This window comes from Culex pipiens, chromosome 3, assembly GCF_016801865.2.
Source record: "Culex pipiens pallens isolate TS chromosome 3, TS_CPP_V2, whole genome shotgun sequence".
NCBI classification, from domain to species: Eukaryota; Metazoa; Arthropoda; class Insecta; order Diptera; family Culicidae; genus Culex; species Culex pipiens.
The window spans coordinates 23,515,858-23,541,301 of NC_068939.1; the positions used below are offsets into that span (position 1 = coordinate 23,515,858).

Consider the following 25,444-nt stretch of genomic DNA (forward strand, 5'->3'; position numbering starts at 1 on the left):
AGAAACGCCTTTATGGCGCAAGTGAGTGGGGAGCTGTCAGTCGCGGAAAGCCTCAAAACTCGGAAACCGTCCCAAAGTGAGGTTAAGGACCGCCTGACCCAGCTCAACAAGCTTGCCGAGAGTTTTCGCGAGACGCAAACTGGAATCGAGGAGCTGCAAGAGGACGCAGCGGCCATTGCCTCTGTGTACAACGTCCGGGAAGAGTTCTTCCACAAATACTACAAGGCGAAGGACGCCTACGAGGAATTCCTGGATGTGGATTCCGACGGCGAGTCAACGGCCAGTCAGCGGACCGTGGCCGAAACGTCCGACTGGAAGCAAGCGATGCACCTGCTCATGGAAACGCAGCGACAGCTGCTGCTGAATCAATCGGCGCAACGAGCAGGACAGGCATCGAATTGTTCACCAAACGGCGGTCAGGTGCAGAATGGGTTACCCCAACTGAACGTTCAACTACCAGCCATCAGTGTGCCCAAATTCACCGGAGATCGCAAGAAGTGGACGACGTTCAAGGACCTTTACGTGTCAACCATTCACAACCGCGATGACCTGACGGACACTCTAAAGATGCAGTATCTCTACTCGTATCTGGACGTCGAGCCCAAGCGTCAAGTTGCAAGGTTCTCTATCTCGGAGGCAAACTACAAGCTGGCGTGGGAGGCTTTGACCGATTACTATGACAAGAAACGATTCACTGTCTTCTCGCTGGTACGTGAATTCATGGATCAACCCTCAATCGCAAGTGCCACCCCTGAATCGTTGAACAAGCTTGTGACGAGCTCGGACGAGATCGTGCAGCAGCTGGATACCCTCGGGGAGGAATTCCAGACCCGCGATCCGTGGTTGATTCACCTGGTGCTCGAGAAGCTGGACAAGGATACTCGAGCTGGCTGGTCGCAGAAGGTCATCGAAAAGGAGAACCCGAAGTTCGACGAGTTGCTGTCTTTCCTGAAGAAGCGATGTGAGGTGCTGGAAACCTGTTCAGCATTCTCGAAGAAAGTGGTGCTCGACGGAAAGAAGGAAGCGACGAAACAAGTGATCAGTGACAAGAAGCTGAAAGCGTTGCACACAACTGCAACCAATCAGAAGTGCGCGAAATGTTCGAAAGAGCATAACATGTATCAGTGCGAAGAGTTCAGGAGGCTGAGCGTGCAAGAACGGCGTGAACTAGTGCAGAAGGCTCGCTTGTGCTTTAACTGTTTGCGACCTGCGCACTGCGCCAAATCGTGCACCTCGAAGTCGTCGTGTCACACCCCTGAGTGTAAACAACGACATCACACGCTGCTGTGCACAAGTGCGGCCAATTCTGAACGAGCAAGTGAGGAAAGTGGAAGCAGTGCTTCAGTGAAAGTGGTTCCTGAGAAGAAAGAAGAAGTGATCGCTTCGCTGATGGCGGAGCTACCGGAGAAGAAGCGTCAGGTTCTACCCCTGTTGCCGACAGCAGTAGTGAAAGTGCGAAAAGTGAGTGGCGGATACGTCCGCGCGAGAGTGCTGATCGATTCCGGATCGCAAGCATCTCTTGTGACGGAGGAGTGTGTCCGGAAGCTGGAGCTGCCGAGAAGGAACGGGAAACTGGCGGTGAGCGGCCTTGGACAGCAGGAAGTCGGAACAACCCGCGGCGTGGTCACGCTGCAAATTGCTTCCCGGTTCGACGAGGTCGTGGTTATCGCCACGGACGCCTACATTCTTGGAAAGCTGACTTCGACCATTCCGTCGCAGCGCTTCGACGTGGCCAACATGAAACTGTTGCAGAACATTTCGGAGCTGGCCGACCCGGACTACAACCGACCGGGTCCGATCGACATCATTCTTGGATCAGATGTCTTTCTTGCGCTCTTGGAGGGAGGGCAGGTCAAAGACGAAAGCGGCCAAACGGTGGCCCAACGCACGGTCCTAGGGTGGATCGTGGCGGGACGATACGACGACCAAGCCGTCGTACACAGCAACCACACCATCGTCAATCTGCACGCAGAGATGGACCTGAACCGCACCTTGCGGCAATTCTGGGAGCAGGAGGAGAACTTCAAGCCACCACCGCTTACTCCTTCTGAACAGCAGGTCACTGAACACTTCAGTTCGACCCTGCAACGCGACGGAAATGGACGCTTCATTGTCAGATTGCCTTTTGACGATTCGAAGCCAGCGCTCGGCGACTCGCTTGCCGCGGCCACAAAACGCCTGAAGTCGATGGAACGTCGATTCCAGCAACACCCGGAGTTCAAGCAGGACTACACAGCGTTCCTGCGCGAGTATTTGGAGCTCGGCCACATGGAGGAGGTACCAGTCGATCAAGTCGAGAAGGATAGCAGCAAGTGCTATTATCTACCGCACCACGCGGTGATCAAGGCGGACAGCAGCACGACCAAGTTGCGCGTTGTCTTCGACGCGTCCTGCGCCACTACAACGGGAGTTTCGCTGAACGACCGATTGCGTGCCGGACCGAACAACAACGCGGACCTGTTCTCGGTGGCTTTGCGGTTCCGCTCACACAAGGTGGTGTTCTGTGCAGACGTTGCGAAGATGTACCGCCAGGTACTCGTGCACCCGGACGACCGAGACTACCAACGCATCGTCTTCCGGGAGGAATCAGATCAACCGATCAAGCACTACCGTCTCTGCACAGTGACGTACGGAACGAAGACCGCACCGTACCTGGCAATCGAGTCAATGCGGGCGGCGGCCAAGGCTTACGACGACGTCTACCCACAGGCGGTAGAACGAATCAAACGGGATTTCTACGTAGATGATTTCCTGTCCGGAGCCGACGACACGAACGAAGCGACGTGTCTGAAGCAGCAAGTGGTCGAGATCCTCTCGTCGGCGGGGTTTGAACTCCGCAAGTGGACCTCGAACAACCAAGAACTCCTCCAAGAGCAGCGCACCGACGAGTCCGCTCCAGTCCTGATGAAGTTCTCCGAGCAAGGAGAAGCAGTGAAGGCCCTTGGCATCCAGTGGTTCCCGACGGAGGACGTGTACGGATTCAAGGTCAACCTCCCCGACACTTCGTTCACCTTCACTAAACGCCAGATGATATCGGATTCATCTAAACTGTTCGACCCGTTTGGCTGGTTGGCACCTGTGCTGGTGAAGATCAAGATCCTGTACCAGCAACTCTGGCTGTTCGACGTCAACTGGGACGACTCACTGCCGCCGGCGGTGAAGGCGGAGTGGCAGGAAGTGCGGAGTACTCTGCACTTACTCGAGAACATGCGGATCCCACGATACCTTTCCCCCTTTCGTGGTCGAATCCAATTGCACGGATTTTCGGACGCTTCCGAGCAGGCGTACGCAGCCGTCGTCTACGCCAGGTCGGTGAACGCCAACGGCAACATCTCGGTGGTTCTAATTGTAGCCAAATCTCGAGTCGCACCAATCAAGCAAGTGTCGCTGCCAAGACTGGAACTTTGCGGTGCGTGGCTGCTTGCACTGCTGATGGAGCGCATAACGGAAGCTTTGTCGCACCTCGCAATCGAGCACTGGGCCTGGACGGATTCGACCATCGTGCTCAACTGGCTGTCCACTCACCCCCGGAAGTGGAAGACCTACGTGGCGAATCGCACAGCTGCCATCCTGGATTACCTGCCACGCAGCTGCTGGAACCACGTCCTGGGCAAGGAAAACCCTGCTGATCTCGCAACGCGCGGGCTCACACCGGCCGAGCTTCTCGGCAACCCACTGTGGCTCGGATCTGCTCCGTGGATGCAGGTGGATCAAGCACTCTGGAAGCTGCGCCCTGTTCCAGTTGTTGACGACGAAGACCTGTTGGAAACCAGAGTAGTTAAATCGCTGCACCTAGTGGCGATCCCAATCCGAGAAAACTACGATGAGGAGCTGGGGCTGCTGGCGAAGCGGTCCAGTTTCACGTTGATCATCCGGACACTGGCCTGTGTCAATCGTTTCGTCCGCAACTGCCGGACTACCAAGGCCAATCGTCAGACTGGGGAGCTGGCCCCAGCCGAGCTGAGCGCTGCGCGAGCGCAGCTCGTTCGAGCCGTTCAACACACGGCGTACGCACCCGAGTTGGAGCTGTTGCGGAAGGGTAAGTCGCTGCCAACCAAACACATCCTTTCCCCGCTCCACCCCTTCCTCGACGAACAAGGCACCATGCGCTTGGGGGGTCGACTGCAGAACTCGGACTTGCCGTACGACGTGAAGCACCCCATGATCCTGCCGCAGAACCATGTGGCAACCGAAATGCTGGTGCGTGAGTTACACCTGCGTAATCTCCACGCCGGACCGGCGCTGCTAACTGCTACCATCTATCAACAATACTGGATCGTCGGATGCCAGACGGTGGTACGCAAGGTGGTCCACGGATGCACGCGGTGCGTCCGTCTCAAGGGAAAAACTGCCAATCAGCTGATGGGCAATCTACCGCCGGCAAGGGTGCTGGCGACACGACCATTTTCACACGTCGGCGTTGACTACGCCGGACCTGTCAAACTCAAGGCCGCCTGCGTTCGTGGAGTCAAGGTAACCAAGGGGTACATCGCGGTGTTTGTGTGCCTCTCAACCAAGGCAGTACATCTGGAGGTAGCAAGCGATTTGTCCACGAACACCTTCATCAGTGTCCTTAAGCGATTCGTATCCCGGCGCGGATACCCCGTCGAAATCTGGTCGGATAACGGTACCAATTTCGTTGGCGCTGATCGAGTCCTGCAGGAGTTCGTCGAGCAGATCCAGTCCAACGGCAAGGAAGCAGCGCGATTCTTGTCCAACCTGGGCATCAAATGGACCTTCAACCCTCCCTCGGCACCGCACATGGGCGGTATTTGGGAGGCCGCGGTCAAAAGCACCAAGAAGCACCTGGTGGCCGAACTCGGAGACGAAGCCATCACGTTCGAAGACCTGTCAACAATTCTGTGCCAAGTCGAGGCTTGCCTTAACTCGCGGCCACTCTGCGCTCTCTCCAGCAACCCGGACAGTGTTGAGGCCTTGACTCCGGGGCACTTTCTGGTTGGGCAGCCGATGAACCTTGTTCCCGAGCCCAACGTGCAACACCTGCCTGTCGGACGACTGGATCACTGGCAAGCGCTCCAGAGACGCGCTGCTAATATCTGGAACAGATGGAGAGATGAGTATTTGACGAGCCTGCAACCGCGCAACAAGTGGCGCACACCCCAACCTAACATCGAGGTGGACCAGCTGGTCCTCGTGAAGAACGACAACGCTCCACCGACCCAGTGGGAGCTAGCACGAGTGAAGGAGGTCCATCCGGACGCAACAGGAGCGGTACGCACGGTGACCCTACGGCGCGGTTCAACTGTGTACCAACGCCCGATTCACAAGCTGTGCCTACTCCCGAGGAATTGAGGCAGTGGCCTCAAGGCGGGGAGGATGTTCCGGAGTTCCCGAACGACCCCTAGCAGAACGACGCCGTCGCAATCGCAGTGGGTATTCCCACCTTTTCACCGCCGTGTGCAGGAGCACGCTGCCGCCATCATCATTCGAAACCGAGACGCCGCGACGAACGGACGCAGAAGAAAAAAGAGAAAAAGTACCGTTAGAATAAAGTTAGTTTCTAGTTAATTCGCGCGCGTGGTTTTTATTTGAGTTCCTCTTCCGAATCCGGAAATCTCGGTCCAAGTTCGGGAAGTTTACAGTCCGCTTTTTCACCGCAACATAAACTATGTCCGGATCCACCGTCCGACCCATCGTTGGTCATGTTATCGAAAAATCTTTCCAACGAGTCCAAAACATTGAAGATCTGGCAACCCTGTCTCGAGATATGGCCACTTAAGTGAAATTTATGAACATAGATTAAATTTGTGTCCAACCCCATCATATCACCCATTGCTGGATATGAGTGAGGAAGGCACCACCACATAGGTGGATTAAGTTAGTTTTTCGTTAAAATTTAGATTTATTGCAAAGTAGTGGCAAATTAAATGTATTTCTAGCTTGATTTTATTTTTGTTATTGACAGTAATAGTCGTCTATACAACATGTTGCAAAAAGATGAGTTTTTCAGCACGAGTCGTACATTCATCGAACAAGGTTTACCGAGTTGGATAAAAAGACGACTTTTGAAAAAAATAATCTTTTTGCAATTCCGAAAAACACCCTTTGGATGGATTTTTATGTTTATTGTCTAGGGACCATCCATAAACCACGTGGACCCTTTCCTTTTTTTGTATGGAGTCCACGTGGTTTATGGATGGTCCCCTATGTATTTAGTCAATTCACTGATAAAATCAAAACAATATTGAAAAGTATAACTTTTCAACATAAGTGCTGAAAAGTTCAACTTTTCAGTACCCATTTCGGTGCTGAAAAGTGGAACTTTCCAGCACTTGTGTCGAGAAGTATCACATTTCGAATGACGGGAAAAGTAATTAGTTTCACAACGGAATTGCAAAAAAAAACATATTTTAATATGAGGATCAGAAGCTTAAATATAATAGGGTACAAAGCAACAGAAAGGTTAAGAATCGTTTGCCTAACGTTGTTTTATGATCAATAAATTAGGAAAAATGTAAATTAGAAGAGTAAAGTTTGTAAACAGCTTTTGTATTTTTTTAATTAAGTATTTATCATTCAACATGTTTCGGAAATATGTTGCGCTTAGAAATTTGGAGAGCAGCATGTTATTCCGTCGAGCAACTATTTTGTTCATAGTTGCATCATATTTGCATCTTTACGTTCAATGGTAGCTTCTAATAGTTTTAAGGGACTTAAATCAAGCAACAAGATTCCATCAAAGTTTTGCAAATAACTTGATAAAATTGTGAGAAAATTAAATTGGATAGAAACAGGACTGATTCGGTTAATCATATGGAAATATTTTTTAATTATTACAAATTAATAACATTCTTTAAAAGTGTCCACTATATTTCGTTTTGACGGATTTTGGATTTAAATGAAATAGAGTTTTTTTCTCTTGTTTTATATTTGGAATGAACTTTGAATCAACTAATTTTATACTAATTTTATACGTTAAAAGTTTAGATTTTAACACAACTTAAGCAAATAAATTCACTTCATGACATAAAACACACCCCAACATCCTATAACGAACGTGGCCAACATTCCACACTGGTGGTGATTCGGTACATGAATTAATTCCGCTCGTGCTTTCAGTGCTGGATTAATTGCTGCTTTATATTCCGCTCATTAATCTGGGAAAGGGGCAAGGGGGAGGAGATGGAATTGCAACGCGTGTCGCTGGGTCAGGATTTATGTTTACGTCCTTCTCGCTCAGGACTCTGTGGCTTAGGGATCAGCAAATTGATGGCGGTAGCAACGGACATTCGTGCTTTTGAAGTGGAAAAGTTGTTTGTTCAGCTTTGTATGATGTAATGCTTAATGATTTAAAATTTTCGCTTTGGTACACTCTAAACTGAATGTAGGAGGTACATTTTCTTTAAAATGAAGAGAACTCCCTACTCGATTGATAATTAGCCCAAACTAAATATCGTTTTTAATTGCGGACTAAAATGAGAATTTATGGAAGCGAAAATTTTGCCAAAAAGGGCAAAACAAGAAAAAAAACGCTCCACTAAAAACTTCCTACTGGTCCAATTACTCACCAGTTGCAGAAGAGACTGCCCCAACCAACGAACGTCCGGACGGCTCTGTCCTAATGACTTTATTTGAGCGTTAATTTTTGTTTCTGTTTCGGACATTTTGCGGCTGCATGCGCTTGGCGGAGTTCGAGAAGAGGAGAAGCTCCGAGTGCTCTGAGTGGAGCTCGGTCCTCTCGCGGCTAATTATAAATTGCAGTGTTGCGGCAGTGAAAGAAAAAGGATAAAAAATGACCTTTTAGTGTCATCTTGTGGGATATGTGGCGATAGGGTGGGTTTTTATTCTCTTGTTTTTTCCTAAATTTTGTAATTATATATTTTTGGTATTTTTTTTTCGTCTAAAATATATAAAGCTTTCTAGGTCCAGAGGAAAAATATAATTTAACTCAAAATGTAGGGACTCCTCGTCACAGTGTCCTGATGCAAACAATGATCGAGCTCGAGCTGTCACAGTTCTTGGGAAATAAATATGTTGACTGAAATATCAAGGGATCTGAAACGCATGTAGTTTCCTGAAGTCCCCGCCAGAGGCGCTGTCAATATTGTTAACGTGTGATTTTTTTGAAAAGGTCGTATGAAACCAATATGTGAATTTTGTTTCCAAATTCTTATTTTTGATAGTTTTAAAACTTTTAACTATCTTTTATGAATATTGTAAGTATTACGTAAATTTTTCACATTTAATATTTATAAGATCAATGTAACGTATTTCCCTGAAATGTTTAACCAATTCCATGTTTACACCTCAAAATAAGTGAACTGATTTCATACAAGACCAAAACCTTAAAACCCATGGTTCGATGGGTTCAACTCAATGAAGTTGGCTCAAATTTCAACCACCAACCAAATGTTCAGATCAATCTAGAATACTTTTTGCGAAAAAGGATCACGCTACTGCAACATTGCCAAAATTTGTCGAAAAAATATTCTAAAAAAAAAACAATTTTTAGGGTTTACTCATAATTCTTCATACTCATAGGTATTATGAGTATGAAGTAATATGTGTAGTGTACGCAATGTGAACAATAACAAACACGATTAAAAAAACATCTTTAGTAATTATAAAAGGACGTAAAAAAATGCTTCTCAGAAATGAAGAAAATAAAATTTTAAATCAAAAATGATTAATATTTGGCAAAATAGCACCTGTGATTTTTGAAAATAAATGACAGTTTTTTTTAATTCTATGAGACATAATAATGTTATGTTTATTTGTTCTATTACTGGATTATTATTTTTTAAAGAAGATTATTGATTTGAATTTAATGTTATTTCGGTTGGTAGTTTAAAATTAGTTTTCCCTATTTAATTTTATTTTTGCTAAGAAGAATCCCTGTCCCCTCCCCGTTCTACAAACTGACGTATGTGCACAATACACGAATCCCCCCACCCCAAAACATGCACGTTGCCACGAGGAATTTCGACTGAAAAAAAAAAACGAAATATAACACAACCACTCGCCGTCCGGGTTGGCTTTTCACATGGTGTTCTAGTCAGCTGGTTCGGTTTTCCTCCCCCCTCAAAATCCTGCGCTTCCCGCCGGTGGTCCACTTCTGTCAGAAAGGATCATGCCAAAGCGGAAAAGCGCAAAATTAACAAACTAATATAATGAAAATTTATTTCTGGTGTTCTGGTTGCTGTCGCGGGGACTGGGAGAAACGTTCGCGGGGAAAATGTGGAGTTTTTCTTTCATTTTGCCTGTGTGTCTGGCGAGTGCTCACTCGAGGAAGGTAATTATTTTATTAAAAGGAGGGAAAAGTCTATTCCTTCCGCGAAGACGGAAGGAGCGTCTTTTTCTTGGGAAGGAAACAGCAACAAAAAAAAGGATGCTAAGGGTTAGTGGAATGGAGCCCATAAAAATAGGAAATATGGGAAACAACTTTTATTTGGCGTTGGGAAAAAGAGAAAAGGTTTTCGTCCCTCATTATTGGCCCTCAGTGGAGATTCTTACAATGGTGGGTAATTGGATGAGAACGGTGAAATTGGTCAGTATTTTCTTCTGTGGGGTTCGAATGAAATGGACGGTGTCTATTGAAAGAATTCCATTTCTGGACTATTGTTTAGCGACATAAATTTTCATTGACTGGAAATGGGGAAGGAAGAGCTAAACTAAATGTATCATTTTATTTGTAGGCAGTCAAACAGCAAATTAATTTTGAAAAAGGCTTTGTTTTTTTCTTACACAGAAAAAAAAGTTGAATTTTGGAATGTTAAAAATTTGGTAGGTTGAATATTACCTCTTTTTTGAGTAATATTACATTAAAAAGTGTAAAAATGTGAACCTGAGGAATATTCTTCAAAAACTGATGAAAATTTATCATTTTCTGGGGTAAAATTATTCATTTTTTTGGCACAAAATCTGTCCCTATTTCCTGATGATCTACCATAATTTTTTTTCTGTGTATATTATCAGCAAAAGTTTTTGTGGGTGTAATTTTGACACAGACATATGGAAAAGATTCATCCCTATTTTGGGCCTAGTACCTATTTTGGGTCTACCAAACTTAATTCAACGAAATTGTGCATTTCATAATCTTCATTTTGGTGGTCAAGAATAATTAGTTTTTTCCTCTTAAATTCGAAATGAGGCAATAAATAGGGTATATGGCCCTATTTTGGACCTACTATGCAAAGCAGCAACATATTTTGCATTGTTCTCAGGAAAGGTCTAACTGATTTGGCTCGTTTCAGAATTGTTTTGTGCCTTAATTTATGCTTAACAAAGTGTACTATTGAAAAATGAAAATAATTTAACCATTTCATAGTAATAAGCATTTCAAGTAAAAAATTTTTTAGATGCTTTTTGGACTTATTGAATGTATTTTGGAGACATCGCTGAACCTATTTTGGACCCACACTCTGATTGGTTGAAATTTTGACAACTTGAATTGCGGCGTGCGGCGTCAACACGCACACTTACAAAAACTCGGGTTGATAAACCAAAGGGCCTATCCAAGATTTAAATTGGAAAATATTTATTTCAGAATTTAAATAATTATTATAAAATAATGGATTTGAATTTGAAAACGTGTTTTAATTATATTGAATGGAAAAATCACGCATCCTTAGAATTTGCGTATTCTTCCGACTAAATGTTCAAGCATTAGAACATAGAAAAGGGTTGAGACGTTATTATTCGCAATAAAACCACCTCAACTTAAGTGAAATGAATGACAGAGATACTTAAAAAGCTACAAAGATTTTTTTATCTTTAGTTCTAAATTTTACGCAGAGCTGAAGTTCAAATATTACCTATTGAACATCAAGAAATTTTAAAGGGAGATTATAGCTTGTAACTTGGTTTGAAACTTTCAAATCTGTTATGTTAAACTTTACAGTCGCTTGACAGAAAGTTTAACTACATGTTGCATTTAAAAAAAAAACAATGTAAGATTTGACAAGATTGCCTTCCGTTCGGATCGGCTAGGAGGGGCGTAGTTTCAAAATTGATTATATTGTAGGTGTTGAATAAACCATGTAACTAGTTATGTCTCAAATCATAATATATATAAAAGTACAAAATTAGACTACATCCTCCGAAGCTTGCAGGAAACGATCCGGGATGGTCTGAAAGCTGCAATTTGCCCAACTAGCAACACTGCAAAGTGCCAAAAGACTCAACTAGCTCTCCATTTATCGCAATTGTATCACACACCTCTTCTTTCAAAATCTCTTAGATTGTTTTTTCGAAATGATTTAAATTCCCACAAAAATTTATAAATTATCAAAGCTGGAAATACAGTAACACTTCAGAACAAGGAAAAATGTATTTGTGTTTCTAACATGATTGACGCAGTAATCTAAAAGTGTAATTTATTATAAGCCAACGCTGTCCATTGTGTAAAAATACGTTATAAATACCTGTATTTTTAATTATATACATTAGGCTGGCAAGAAAAAAATAAAATTTTGGGAAATCTCAAGAGATACCCCTTGGTTCAATTGTTTAGGCAATAATCAGTAACTGTGCCTATTTTGAGCCAAATCGGTTAAGATTTAAGAGTCGCTTTTTATCGTTGAAGTTTATATGGGGAAAATCGCAAAAATTTATGCAGAAAACATCATTTCAGTATTTTTCTGCCAGGTGGCGCGGATCTCGCCCAAAATTGTCCAAGTGTGAGATCCTGTAGGAAATTCAATACCCCGCAACTTTGTCGAAGGGTCCAAAACGATCCGAGTTGATCCTGATGAATTGGGTCCTAAAATGAAGTTTAAATTTGTGATATCATTGCTCATAACGATATTGCTTATTTTTTCTGAGTACAATGACCTTACATTTTTAATTCAATTTAAAAAAAAACTTCACGGCCCTTCCTGACAGAAAAGGTCCTACTTGACAGCTCGTTCCAAGGGGACCATAGTTGATCCATCGAAAAAATTTTGTCTTGTCAATAATTTTTTTTTGCATTAAAATGAAAAAAAGTGATCACAAATGTTATTTTATCGTGTTTTTTATACCGTTGTACATAAAAATGTACATAGGGCTTTAGTACCCAATTATTAGCAATGCGATGAAAAGATATCGGCTTATATACTTGAAGGTATATACTGGGTATATAAGAAGTACACAAGAAAATAATTTAAAAAAAAATCACCAAAAATCAGGATCAACTCGAATCGTCTTGCACCCTTCGGCAAAGTTGTAGTAAATTTGATTTCTACAAGAATCTTACACTTGGATAATTTTGGGCAAGACCCGCGCCACCTGGCAGAAAAATACTGAAACGGTGTTTTTCTGCATACATTTTTGCGTTTTTCCCACAACGATAAAAGTGACCCTTAAACCTTAATACTTATTTTTGCCTAAGGAATCGAGTCAGAGGGTATCCTTGATGTCAATTTTTTACAGTAAAGAGCATTTAAAAGACGTGCAGATGACAATTCAATGCATTTTTAAGTTTTATAAATCGTAAATTTATCGAAAACTGATCGACTAGCGCTTAGGACTTTTTAAAACTAACTCTAGATTTTTTTTAAATAAACTCATACGACCTTATTAAAACCACTCTTGAGCAAGGTTGACAGCGCCTGTCGCAGTGACAGCTGACGATTGAATGAACTAGGCCCTTTTGGTTTTTCAATCGTTTCAAGTTCAACTCCAGCAGAGTAGCCAGATTGCATTTTTGAAGCAAACATTAATTAATAGGTGCAGCTAATTTGGTGAAAATGAGGTTGCGAGAAAAATATATCAACATCAGTTTAAATTTAAGGCCAGATTGCAATCAGTCTTGAAAATCATGCCTATCTTTATCATTAATTTGCATTTTTATCATTAAAAAAATATATTTTCATTGTTTCTGTTTAACATTTGCTTTTTAAAGCTTAGTTTTATTTGAAATAATTACCGTCGGAAAAACTAATCCAAATTATTAATTTAAAACTTGGCATTAAATTTCAATAAGGTATCGAAATAAATTCATAAACAAAACTGGCAACACCTTGTTATACATGTATTGGTGATAGCCTTGAACTGAACACTGAAAGAAACCAACATAGCAAAATCATGTGTTTTTCCACGTGAACCTCAACAAAAATATTCACGATAAATTCACATGATTTTCCTGTGATCCAAACATGCTTTGCATGTCAAATCGATATTAAAATCATTTGAAACCAGCTGATCGCTAGAGCAAAATCCTTCACGCTTTTTCGTATGGTGTTCACGTGAGATTCAAATGAATTGCACTTCGTTTTGCCCCATTTGACTTATCCCTTGATTTCGAAGTGAAAACCACGTGAGATCGAAATGTTTTGGTTTTTGAATGCGTTTGGGGATAAACTCTCCATCATTAGTAAGATGGCCACAGACGATGGTGGTTGAAAATTTTCTTTTTGCTTTAAAATGTCGTTTTTGTTAAAGATTTTGATTAAAATTACCTGATAGTTCTTGGTGAGTATAATAAAATAATCAATATAGGTTCTAAATAATTATGTTGCGTCGATTTTTTTTCCAGAAAATCCCGTTTCAGCCATGTAGCCGGCTTCGGATTCCGTTCCTGATCCGGTGATCCGGAATTTCACCGAAAAATTCGTTATTCTTTCATCCGACTGTTCTGTTGCGAACTTTTTTCGATAACAGTCCCAAGGGCCGCCATCAAGTGCTACGGTCCCAGCGCAGACACGGAATAGCAACCACACTTCCCGACGCACCGTATAAGTGGCCATTTAGAATGTTGTGATTATAATCTAGTGTTTTGTACGTGTTTTAAAAATGTATTGCATTTGTTTAATAAATTTTATTTGTAAACGAAACTGTGTAAAAAGTTTTTCAAAACATAAAGAAAATACAACTAAATTTATAACGCACATGAATATCACTGGATAACCATTTGAATCGTACTACAAAATCATTGCAATTTCATGAGCCAAGCATTGCAAATTCATGTGAGCTTACAGTCAAACTAACGTGTTTTTCACTTGGATTAACAAGGTCGCGCGATGAAATTTATCAAGTGCATTCCACGTGAAATTTACATGCCAAGCCGTATGGGGCAGATTCATGTGAAAAACATGTGATGTTACTATGTGCCTTTCTTTCAGTGAAGAAAAAGTAGCTCCAAAAACTGATCCAACGAGGCAGATTTGAAAATATTTTTTCAATTGAGTTTTTTTTAACTATAAACCAGTAATTTCAACGGTTTAGTGACTAAAAACAAATAAGTATTAAATAAATAACACTTACATTACTCGGAAACCGCCTGAAAATAGCTTGATGCTAGTGAAAAACAGAAAGTTGTACAAGGTGTCCCGAGCCAAAAGTGATAAGCAACGAGGCCGAAATTTTTGGACCTAATCGATGTGCTAGGGAAATTATAGGAAATGCAAGCGGCATTGGAAAAAATGGCTGAAAAAGCGAAAATAATCAAAAATGTTAACATTTTTGGAAGAGGTAAGCTACAAAACGATCCTGCTAAAACATTCTGTTGGTTGGATTCATTAAATTCGTACTTTAAAAGCCTGAACTACCTCGATTTATAAAAATAGGTCCAAAATAGGTACTAGGTCCAAAATAGGGTCATATACCCTATAAAATATCCCTCTTCACTTTTTCTTGGCAAATTGCTACTTGCCCATTAGGTCCCAAATTTTCACCACTTTTGCTTTCCGCTTCTTGACACTCAACGTCAAGATTTGTGGCTTAAAACATAACAATGATTTAGCATGTTTGTCGACCGAATTTGTGCGGCTGTACTGTACGAGTTCGGGCTGAACCGTACGTCAAAAAAAATCACCACATGCTTCGAGATTTCAACCAATCAGAAGGTAGGTCAAAAATTGGCACAAAGAAGGTCGTATCCTAGGAGCATTAGACCCAAAATAGGGACAAGCAACGATTTAGTTTGTTGGTCTTATACAGCGATATATTTTTTTTATCAAAAGTGTGATTAGGTACGAAAACGAACTTATTCATGTAATTTAAGCAAGGCTGCTTACAGCAAAATAGTGACAAATGGCCTACAAATTTAATTAATTGATTAATTAAAAAAAAACTTTTAATAAAATACTCTTTGTGAACAAAACAATATCGATACTATAAATAATATAACACTTCCATTTGTTATGTTTCAACAACTATTATGATTATTGTTGTTTTATTCGAAATAACATCATCGAAAAGGGTAATACTTTTAAAAGATACTTTTATTTTCTCCCGCGCACTTCACTTGGCACCAAATTGAACGTTAAATACTGCTCTCAACCTTAACCTAACTTACTTTAATCCTTTGATTGAATACTTTAGAATTAATCCCATTTCGCCAACCTTCCCTCTGATATTGTCAACAGAAAACTTTTCCGTATTGTTCCAAAACCCACACAACGATAGGAGACTTTTTATCCCCACCAGCTTTGACAGGGGGTCGGTCCTGTCGAACGACCAAGTTTTCTATTCACCCGGGTGAAAGTCTTTCCTGTACTTTTCCCTTTTTTTTTCCTTCTCCCGATGCTATTTCGAGGCAAAAGTCCAAAAGCCTCCTCCTGCTGCTGGTTGTGCTTTGTGCCATTGTGCCACACGTGTCCCAAAACAAATCAAATTTATGTTTTCCTTAGCCACAGCGGAAAATTTCCCCAAAGGGGGTGGGAGGAAAACTCGGAAAGAAACAGAAAACTTCCGAATCGCATTGTTTTGAAAAAAGATGTTTTTTTGTGCGTGATGTTTTGGGACTAAACGCGGGGTAAACTTGCAATTATCAGACACAATATTTAAATAAAATGCTTTTTTACAATTAAATCAAACAACTTTCATGTCTCCCCCGCGCAGCTTCCTGTACGGCAACCAGATTCGGCGGATCCCGGAGGGAGCCTTCGCCGGGCTGCCAGCGCTGAAGCGTCTCCGGCTGGACGACAATCCGCTGGAATGTGACTGTTCGCTGCTGTGGTTCCGCCGGGTGCTGCACGAGGCGCGCCAAACGCTGCTCGCGACCAGTTCCTGCGCCACGCCGGAGCAGCTCGTCGGCAAGAGTTTGGCCGACCTGGGCGAGGACGACTTCCACTGCAGTGAGTATTGTATGCAAGGTTTAAGAAAAATTCATGGTAAATTATTGTATAACTGTTAAAACGTACTTACATACCTTAAAATATACCTGTGTTTTTTTTGCATTTCAAATGATTTTTTTAAATATGTAATAAAAGTTAAGGTACAAGGTTTTATTGAAAAAAAAAAAAAACAAATCAAAATACCTAATATTTTCCCAACCACAGATCAAAACATAATCCCCAAAGCACTTTAGATAACCCAAAATATCTCCTTAAATACCTTAAGATCCACACATAAAAAAAGAACTGGACTATAAAATATAATCTTTTGCATCTTCTCTGCTCCCGTTCTGCCTAAATTACAGCCCTTGGTCATTTCCGGAATGCACATAAAATGGAAAGCCTTATCAAATGTGCGTCTCGTATGTGATTTTTCCTTTACGGTTTTCTTTTTAGGGGAAATATACCAGTGTTTGGGGCTCAGAAGTTCCAGACAGATGTCACATGGAGCAGACTAATTTTGGCCTTGAGAGAATTTTCCGTTATATTTAACTAAAAATGCATAAATACTAATCTTATTTGCACTGAAATGAAAAACTTGATAGTCAATTCTTTTCTACATTTTTTATCAATTCTACACATTCTAGACCATAATTTAGTGGGGGACGTTTTTGAGGAACTTTTTGTAACTTTGCGAGCTGGCGTTTAGTAAGAAATTATTTCGGGAAATGTTCACAAACTATTTGTTAGAAAAATGTGTAATATTAGCTCTACTAATTTAAATTAGTTTTAACTGTTATTTATATACAGGGATGCCAGGTCAAAATTGCAAAAATCTGGCCAAGCGCCGAAAAAATGAGAGAATCTGGCAGACGAAAATTTAACAATTATAAATGGGGAACTTGATTTGCAAAAAAACACTATTTTTATTTTATTTTTTTCATTTTTTGATATGTTTTGGAGGACATACAATGCCAACTTCTCAGAAAATTTCAGGTTGTACAAAAAATTTTTGACCGAGTTATGAATTTTTGAATCCATACTGATTGTTTTTTTAAATCGAAAAATTGGTCGCAAAAATTTTTCAACCTCATTTTTCGATGTAAAATCGAATTTGCAATCAAAAAATACTTTAGTGAAATTTTGATAAAGTGCACCGTTTTCAAGTTAAGGCAATTTTTAGGTAACTTTTTTGAAAATAGTCGCAGTTTTTCATTTTTTTAAATTAGTGAACATGTTTGCCCACTTTTGAAAAAAATATTTTTGAAAAGCTGAGAAAATTCTCTATATTTGCTTTTTTGATTTTTGTTGATACGACCCTTAGTTGCTGAGATATTGTCATGCAAATGTTTAAAAACATGAAAATTGATGTTTTCCAAGTCTCACCCAAACAACCCACAATTTTCTAACGTCGATATCTCATCTCATCTCTCTAATATTTTAAAAGGGCGTAATATTAAATATTTGGCCCTTTTGAAATGTTACTCTCGATTCAAAAATTTTGAAAATAATTTTGAAAATATTGGAATTTATCAAATAACACAGTTTTGACATTCATAATGCGAACTTATATCCAAATAATTGATAAAACAAGATGATGTGTCCGGGTTTCGAAGCGTCCGGGAATTCGAATCATGACGTTATTTTGCATAATTCTTAAACGCTCACAGTACGATACCACCCCCTAAAGGTTCACTGCACCGATCTCAACCAAATATTCCCTCTGCCCTCCGTCTCTCCCTCTTCCCAAACCAGCCAAACCGGAGATTGTGTCCGAGCCCCGAGATATCGAGATAAGCAACGGCCAGACGGCGGTGTTTACGTGCAAGGCCCACGGCGACCCCCGGCCGGAAATTGTGTGGATGCTGGACGCGGGCGAGATCCACTCGGACGATACGCGGATTAACGTGCTGCCGGACGGGTCGCTGCGCATCGACGAAGTGACGGCGGCGGACGCCGGCATGTACGAGTGCAGCGCCCGCAACAACATGGGCCAGGTGCAGTCCCGGCCGGCCCGGATGGTCGTCAGCAACGAGGTCATCGAAACGGAGGCGGAAGCACCGAAATTCATCCAGACGCCGCCGGCCGAGGTGGAGCTAAAGGTTGGGGCGGCCCTGGTGCTGCACTGCGTCGTTTCCGGTGAGTTTTGGGTGGGGACAAATTGAAATTGTTATTCATCCAAAAATATTAAACGTTTTTGTCGTTCTGCCTGAAAAGCATCACAAAAAAATCGGGAGAATAGTGAACTCGATAATCCGTCAACTCGATTAAAAGTTTGTCAATTTATCCCACGGATTTAACCAACTCAATTTCGCACTCCTCCCGCAGGGGCACCCACGCCGAGCATTCTGTGGAAGTTTAACAACCAAAATATCCAGAACGGCCGCATCAAACTGTTCGGCAACGGGTCGCTGATCCTGCCGGTGGCCACGCTCGACGATGGCGGCGTGTACAGCTGCTACGCCGGAAACGCCATCGGGAACGTGTCCGTCAACGCTACGGTGCAGGTGAACGGTGAGTTTTTGAGCGTTTACTGTTTTGGGCGTTGGTCAATGTGCAAATTTAATTAAAAGCTTAAAAACTTTTTTGAAATGTTAACGAACGCAAGAACAACCCTTACATCTCTTCTTGCTCTTCTTCTTGCCTTCAAAATGTTTAACTAATGTTGTTTTTTTTAGTTATAAATTTATGAGTAATTCTCCGCCAACTCACACAGCAGTTGCCCCGACCCCTCTTCGATTTGCGTGAAACTTTTGTCCCTGATCACGAATCCGAGGTCCGTTTTTTCAATATCTCGTGACGGAGGGGCGGTACGACCTCTTCTATTTTTGAACATGCAAAAAAAGAGGTGTTTTTCAATCACTTGCAGCCTGAAACGACGATGACATAAACATTTTGGGTCAAAGCAACTTTTATGTAACATTAAACGCCCGATTTCCAGGAGTACTCAGAATTCCGAAAAAAAACGTATTTTTTATCGAAAAAAACACTAAAAATGTTTTCACAATTCTCCCATTTTCCGTAAGCATTTTAAGTTTTCATACGACCTTTTCAAATGTTAAGCTAGATTTTTTGAACTTCTTACTATGTTTCACAATTAGCCAAACTAATACCCTTTCTTTTGCGCCTAAGACAGCTAAAATCCGATGAAATGGCGCAGAGAAATGATTTTTTGAAAAAAGTGTTTTTTTTTTGCGGAAATCGGTGAAAATTGCCATATTTTGGACCACCCTAACACGGCGTAGGTCACCCTAATGGCCAAACAAAAAAATTCGGACCTAATTATTTTGGCCAAGAAACCCCCAAAAAAAAATTCGAGCCTGATCGGAGAACTTTTTTTCGAGACATGTTGTTTTCGTGGGGAATTGCTGTTTAAACATCACGAGTTATCGCGATTTTACGAAAAAAAAAGTTTTGAAAAAGTTGGTCTTTGTCATGGCCGTTTATCGTCACCCGCGACAGACACGGACGACAAAACAAAGAAAAACATAAAAAGTATTTTTTTTCAAAACTTTTTTTTTTTGTAAACCGCGATGTTTTTGAGCAAACCCCTTATGTATATGTATCAATTTTTTTCAATTGTCTGCTCTACAACTTTGTAGAACATTATTACACTCTAAAAAATATTTCTGCAAAGTTAGAAAAAACACGAAATTTTAAAATGGAAAATTTTGTTCTAAATGAAAAATGACCCTTCTGGGTCAATGAAGATTCGAAAAGTACATTAAATTTCCCTTAAGAGGCAGTATTTGTAAATATTGCTCGGTTTGTTCTAGAGGAGCAGTTCTCTACGGAATCGGTCTTTTTTCGTTAATTTTAATTTTTGTATTTTTAATCCGGCTGAAACTTTTTTGGTGCCTTCGGTATGCCCAAAGAAGCCATTTTGCATCATTAGTTTGTCCATATAATTTTCCATACAAATTTGGCCGCTGTCCATACAAAAATGATATGTGGAAATTCAAAAATCTGTATCTTTTGAAGGAATTTTTTGATCGATTTGGTGTCTTTGGCAAAGTTGTAGGTATGGATATGGACTTCACTGATAAAAAATGATACACGGTAAAAAAAATTTGGTGATTTTTAATTTAACTTTTTAGCATAAGCATAAGCATAGGTGCCCACCCGCAGTTGCTACTCCGTTATTGACCAGGACCTCCAGAAGTTACATCCACGAGCCACGGAAGATGAGTGGGTGCTATCTTTCCTCGCTTCGCAACTTCTCAAAGGCCCCTATCATGCTGATCAATACCGGCGCCGGCCACGACCAGTGGTAGAGTCACGGGGAAGTGGATGGGAATGTTAGTCCGATACTTGAGTGATAGAGACCGCCCAATCGACTGCTTCTCCGACAAAGTATCACATGAGTTTTGAGGGGGTTAGTAGATGGGTATGAGGTCAGGATTCACGAGTGGCAGTGATGTGACCATGAGCATTTTGTTTATCGGTTGAAAATTTAAAATCTTAGGCAGCCGGCTGCGGAAAGATAAATAATTGATTATTTAGAAAGCTTTTTTAATCGAACGCGTGCCAACCGAGCAGTAGTGCTATGGGCTGGACTTATCAGTATATTTTTACTGTTTGTATAATTTAGATAACGCGAGCAAATTTCAAAAATAGTAAATAAAAGACGCTTTACTCTTCATAAAATTGATAGTTTGATGAGTTAATAGTAAAACTGCCAGTTGGAATAAATTATTACGATCAACGAATATAAACGAAAAGAAAACAGGACACCACGTAAACGATTGTAATGAAATTGAAACAATAACTTAAACGAACTAAACCGGCGGCATGCTTCCAATCAAAACTAAAACTTGATTTGCAAAAAAACACTATTTTTATTTTTATTTTTTTTTTTATGTTTTAGAGAGCATCAAATGCCAACTAAAAACAGGAAAATTGATGTTTTCTAAGTCCAACCCATACAACACACCATTTTCTAATGTCGATATCTCAGCAACTAATGTTCCGATTTTCAATGTTAAAATATGAAACAGTCGTGAAATTTTCCGATCTTTTCGAAAAAAATTTTTAAACCAAGACTAACATTTTAAAAGGGCGTAATATTGAATGTTTGGCCCTTTTGAAAAGTTAGTCTTAGTTTAAAAAATTCGAAAATATTTTTTTTCGAAGAGATCGGAAAATTTCACGAATGTTTCATATTTTAACATTGAAAATCGGACCATTAGTTGCTGAGATATCGACATTAGAAAATGGTGTGTTGTATGGGTTGGACTTAGAAAACATCAATTTTCCTGTTTTTAAACCTTTGCATGGCAATATCTCAGCAACTAAGGGTCGTATCAACAAAGTTCAAAAATGCAAAATATAGAGAATTTTTTCAGCTTTTCAAAAATATTTTTTTCAAAGGTGGGCAAACATGTGCACTAATTTAAAAAAATGAAAAACTGCGACTATTTTCAAAAATTTACCTAAAAATGGCCTTAACTCAAAAACGGTGCACTTTATCAAAATTTCACTAAAGTACTTTTTGATTGCAAATTTGATTTTACATCGAAAAATGAAGTTGAAAAATGTTTGCGATCAATTTTTTGATTTTTTGAAAAAAAAAAACAGTATTGATTGAAAAATTCATAACTCGGTCAAAGATTTTTTGCACAACCTGGAAATTTCTGAAAAGTTGGCATTTGATGTCCTCTAAAACATATCAAAAAATTAAAAAAAATTAAAATAGTGTTTTTTTGCAAATCAAGTTTTAGTGACAAAAAGTGAAATAAAAAATCACCAAAATTTTTTTACCGTGTATAATTTTTTTCCAGTGTAGTCCATATCCATACCTACAACTTTGCCGAAGACATCAAATCGATGAAAAAATTCCTTCAAAAGATACAGATTTTTGAATTTTCATACATCATTTTTGTATGGCCAGCTGCCAAATTTGTATGGAAAATAATATGGACAAACTAATGATGCAAAATGGCTTCTTTGGGCATACCGAAGGCACCAAAAAAGTTTCAGTCGGATTAAAAAATACAAAAATTAAAATTTAAGAAAAAAGACCGATTTCGTAGATAATTGCTCATATACAAAATCGGACCATATAATTTTCCATAAAAATTTGGCAGCTGTCCATACAAAAATGATGTATGAAAATTAAAAAATCTGTATCTTTTGAAGGAATTTTTTGATAGATTTGGTGTCTTTGGCAAAGTTGTAGGTATGGATAAGGACTGCACTGAAAAAAATGATACAGTGTAAACATTTTTTTTTGATGATTTTGAATTTCGCTTTTTGTCACTAAAACTTGACTTGCAAAAAAAAAACACTTTTTTATATTCATCAAATGCCAAAATTTTAGAAATTTCGAGAAATTTCGGAAAATTATATGGACAAACTAATGTACAAAATGGCTTCTTTGGACATACCGAAAGCACCAAAAAATATTTTGATTTGAAAAGTTTCTTTTTTTTCCTAAAAACATTTTTTCCAAAAATCCTGAAAAACTCGGCGGCAAAATCTCTTAACCCTTTTTTGTAGTTCAATAGTTCTGGTTTTTTTGTCCCCTAAAACATAAAATAAAATAAAAAAAAACATACGGATTTTGGGAAGTCGTGTTTAAAAAAATGGTTGTTTAAAAATCTTTTTTTTTTCTGTTTAGTCCTCATCAATGCCTAAAACGGTACCGAAGTCAACAAATTGATCAGAAAATTCCTTCAAAAGTTAAAAATCTTCAAATATTTACGTACCATTTTTGTATGAACAGCTGCTCCAATTGTATGGAGACTTGTATGAGTGACCCAATGACACAAAATTGCTTCTTTGGTCATAGGGAAGGCCCCCACAAAGTTTCAGCCAAATCAAAGAGGTAAATAAATTAAAGATGGTCAAAATCAGCTTATTTTAAGGAGAACTTGGAGATTTGGAAAATTTCTAAACAATGTTTAAATATTTTTGCATACACGAATGAAATATTTTTTTACAGATGCCATTCTGTCCGGAACATTGAAGAAATACTTTTTTATATAATGATGGGAAAACTTTTTGTCATGTGTAAGCAAATTTTTGAGATTTCCATTTTTTGTATATAAATGACCCAACAAAACTGAAAGGGCGAAGGTAAAATAACTTTTTTGAGGCTCCTCTAAAAAATAGGGAAGATTTTCAAGTGAAATTTGGCTCTTTTGCGTTCGGCTTTTTGTAAACTGTTAAAGCAGAAAAGCAGGGTGATTTTTCCCGATTGAAATATAAAACGCAACAAATACATTCACACACTTTTAAATCCGTAATCGAAAAATGCGGTTTTCGTCGCAATCAAACAAAAAAAAAGAAAGAACCCCATTCACCACACAATAATCCAATTAGATTAAATTTTTCACCATGCACAATAATCTTCGCGGAATGGTGGGCATTTTATTCGTCGTTTTCCAGCTGAATTCACGTGTGTGGAAATTTCGCTTCCGAGAATGGGAGATAACCCGGAAAAAAATATCACCATTTCAAACAAACGCCACTTTGGAATGCCCTGCACGCAACGCCATCGCCATCACCATCATCGACGCCATCCTCGCGGAAAATGCTCACTCACACAGAAATTAAGCTGACACGGGCTCGCGATTCAATGGTCATTTCTGCCGTAATCCAAAACATTTCGTGATAAAAATCGGTTTGTTTAACCCTCTGCATGCAAAACTTGGCGATTCTGCTTAATTTTTTAAACACATTTTTTTAAACTTTGCTAAACCGATTTAAATACATTCAAAGTTGTTGAAAATTTAATCAAATTTTTCAAAATCACATTAACCAATTTCGATTCATTTGAGATGCAGGGTTTGCTCCGTAATTTTTCCCAACACCTCCATCAATGACTGCCACGTGACCCGCCCAACACCACCCTCCCTTTATGGAGGCAAAATTGAAATGCATAAATCCAGGTGTTCATGGGCACGGACATTAAATGCTGACCGTTCCCCCGGTCGGTACACAGAGAACAGTAAAAGATAATATCGCGAGCGCGATAAGCCAACGACGGTAAATTTCAGGATACACGTGGCGCGCTGAGGCACGTGGTGGTGGGGTTGGGTGGTAGGTCGTCCGTGTCCAATGGGAATTTCATAGCCGCGCGATGCTCGGCGGTGTAAATATTATGAAAAACATCACAACACAAAAATTCACCCGAAACCCCCCAACCCTTCGCCAGTTTTGTCAGTCCGGGGTTGCAATTGCAGTTTTCTCCCACGTTTTTTTTATTTCGTTTTGCATTCAGTGCCCATCTGTGCAGTGAGACGTGCTCGCTGGGAAAATGGTGAAATTCCACGTGGCTGGGAGCGCGCCGTTGCCCTGGGAATCGTGAAGGATTTTAAATATTTATGATTGATTCAGGGTAAATGGGAGGAGAAGGCATAAAGTTCACAAAGTGCAGCAATGTACTGCGCGGGCACGGGAATGTACAACACGTGTAGTGTGGTGGAATGTTGGAAATGAAAAACCCGGGGACATTAATTACATTCCGTGGAAGAAGTAATGAAATGCATTTCTTTCGAAATGACATTCGGGCTTCGAACAATAAATTAAATAAATTGGTGAAATTGATAAAAGTCTGATTGTGAGGAATTCATTAAGGGAAGTAAATTTTATTTTAAATTAAAAAAGCCAAAGCTTACCTCGTTCCAGCATGGCCACTGATAGTAGTTTATGCAACAAGTTGCAAATTTTTTTAGCACGAGGTTAACCGTTTTTTGCAATTCCGAAAAACACCCATTGAGTGAAATTTTAAGTAAAATTTTCATGTATTTTGTCAATAAATCGTTTAATTCAAAAAATAAAAAGTTGAATAGTGTTACTTTTCGAAACAACTGCTGAAAAGTTCAACTTTTCAGCACCCATTTCAGTGCTGAAAAGTAGAACTTTTCAGCATTTATTTCGAAAAGTGTTGCTATTCGATTCTGTTATTTTTGGTACAGAAAAGTTGACTATTTCATCGTTCCAGAATGGCAGGAAAAGTAAGTAGTATCGCATCGGAGTTGCAAAAAGTTTATTTAAAACCAGTTTCGGTTTTTTTTCTTCAAAATATTGGAATGTCTTTAAGTTTAAGTATTTTATTTTCACATTGAACATTAAAAAGCGAATCATATTGTTCCCGATGCTTGTTTAATATTTGTTTTTTAGTTTTAAATGTATTTAATCGTGGAATTGGAAAATTATTGAATTTTATTTCAACGCTCACACTTCACTGATCACATATAATATAATATATAATATATTATTTATTTGAAATATTATACAAAAATCTTGATATTTCTTTTCTTTTATTTAAATAATTCTGAAACAAAACACATTTTTCATTTATCCAAAATGTGATTCTTTAAAAGATATTGGATGAAATATTCAATGCAAATTTGCCTCAATGCATTATTCCAAAAACTAAACATTTTGTTGATTTGATTTTATGATATTGACTTGATCGAAACTTTTAAAGAAAAAAGTTG

General features: G+C 40.0%; 1 protein-coding gene across 4 annotated transcripts in view; it reads left to right on the plus strand.

The window, feature by feature from the left end:
* LOC120420644 (peroxidasin) overlaps positions 1-25,444 on the plus strand; it is a 220,764-nt gene that overhangs the window by 89,397 nt on the left and 105,923 nt on the right. For all 4 annotated transcript variants that reach the window (XM_052710923.1, XM_052710921.1, XM_039583722.2 and 1 more), the window contains exons 5-7: positions 15,784-16,019; positions 17,754-18,137; positions 18,327-18,512. In XM_052710923.1, coding sequence (XP_052566883.1) covers positions 15,784-16,019; positions 17,754-18,137; positions 18,327-18,512 — 806 coding nt within the window. The remainder of the gene's footprint in view (positions 1-15,783; positions 16,020-17,753; positions 18,138-18,326; positions 18,513-25,444) is intronic.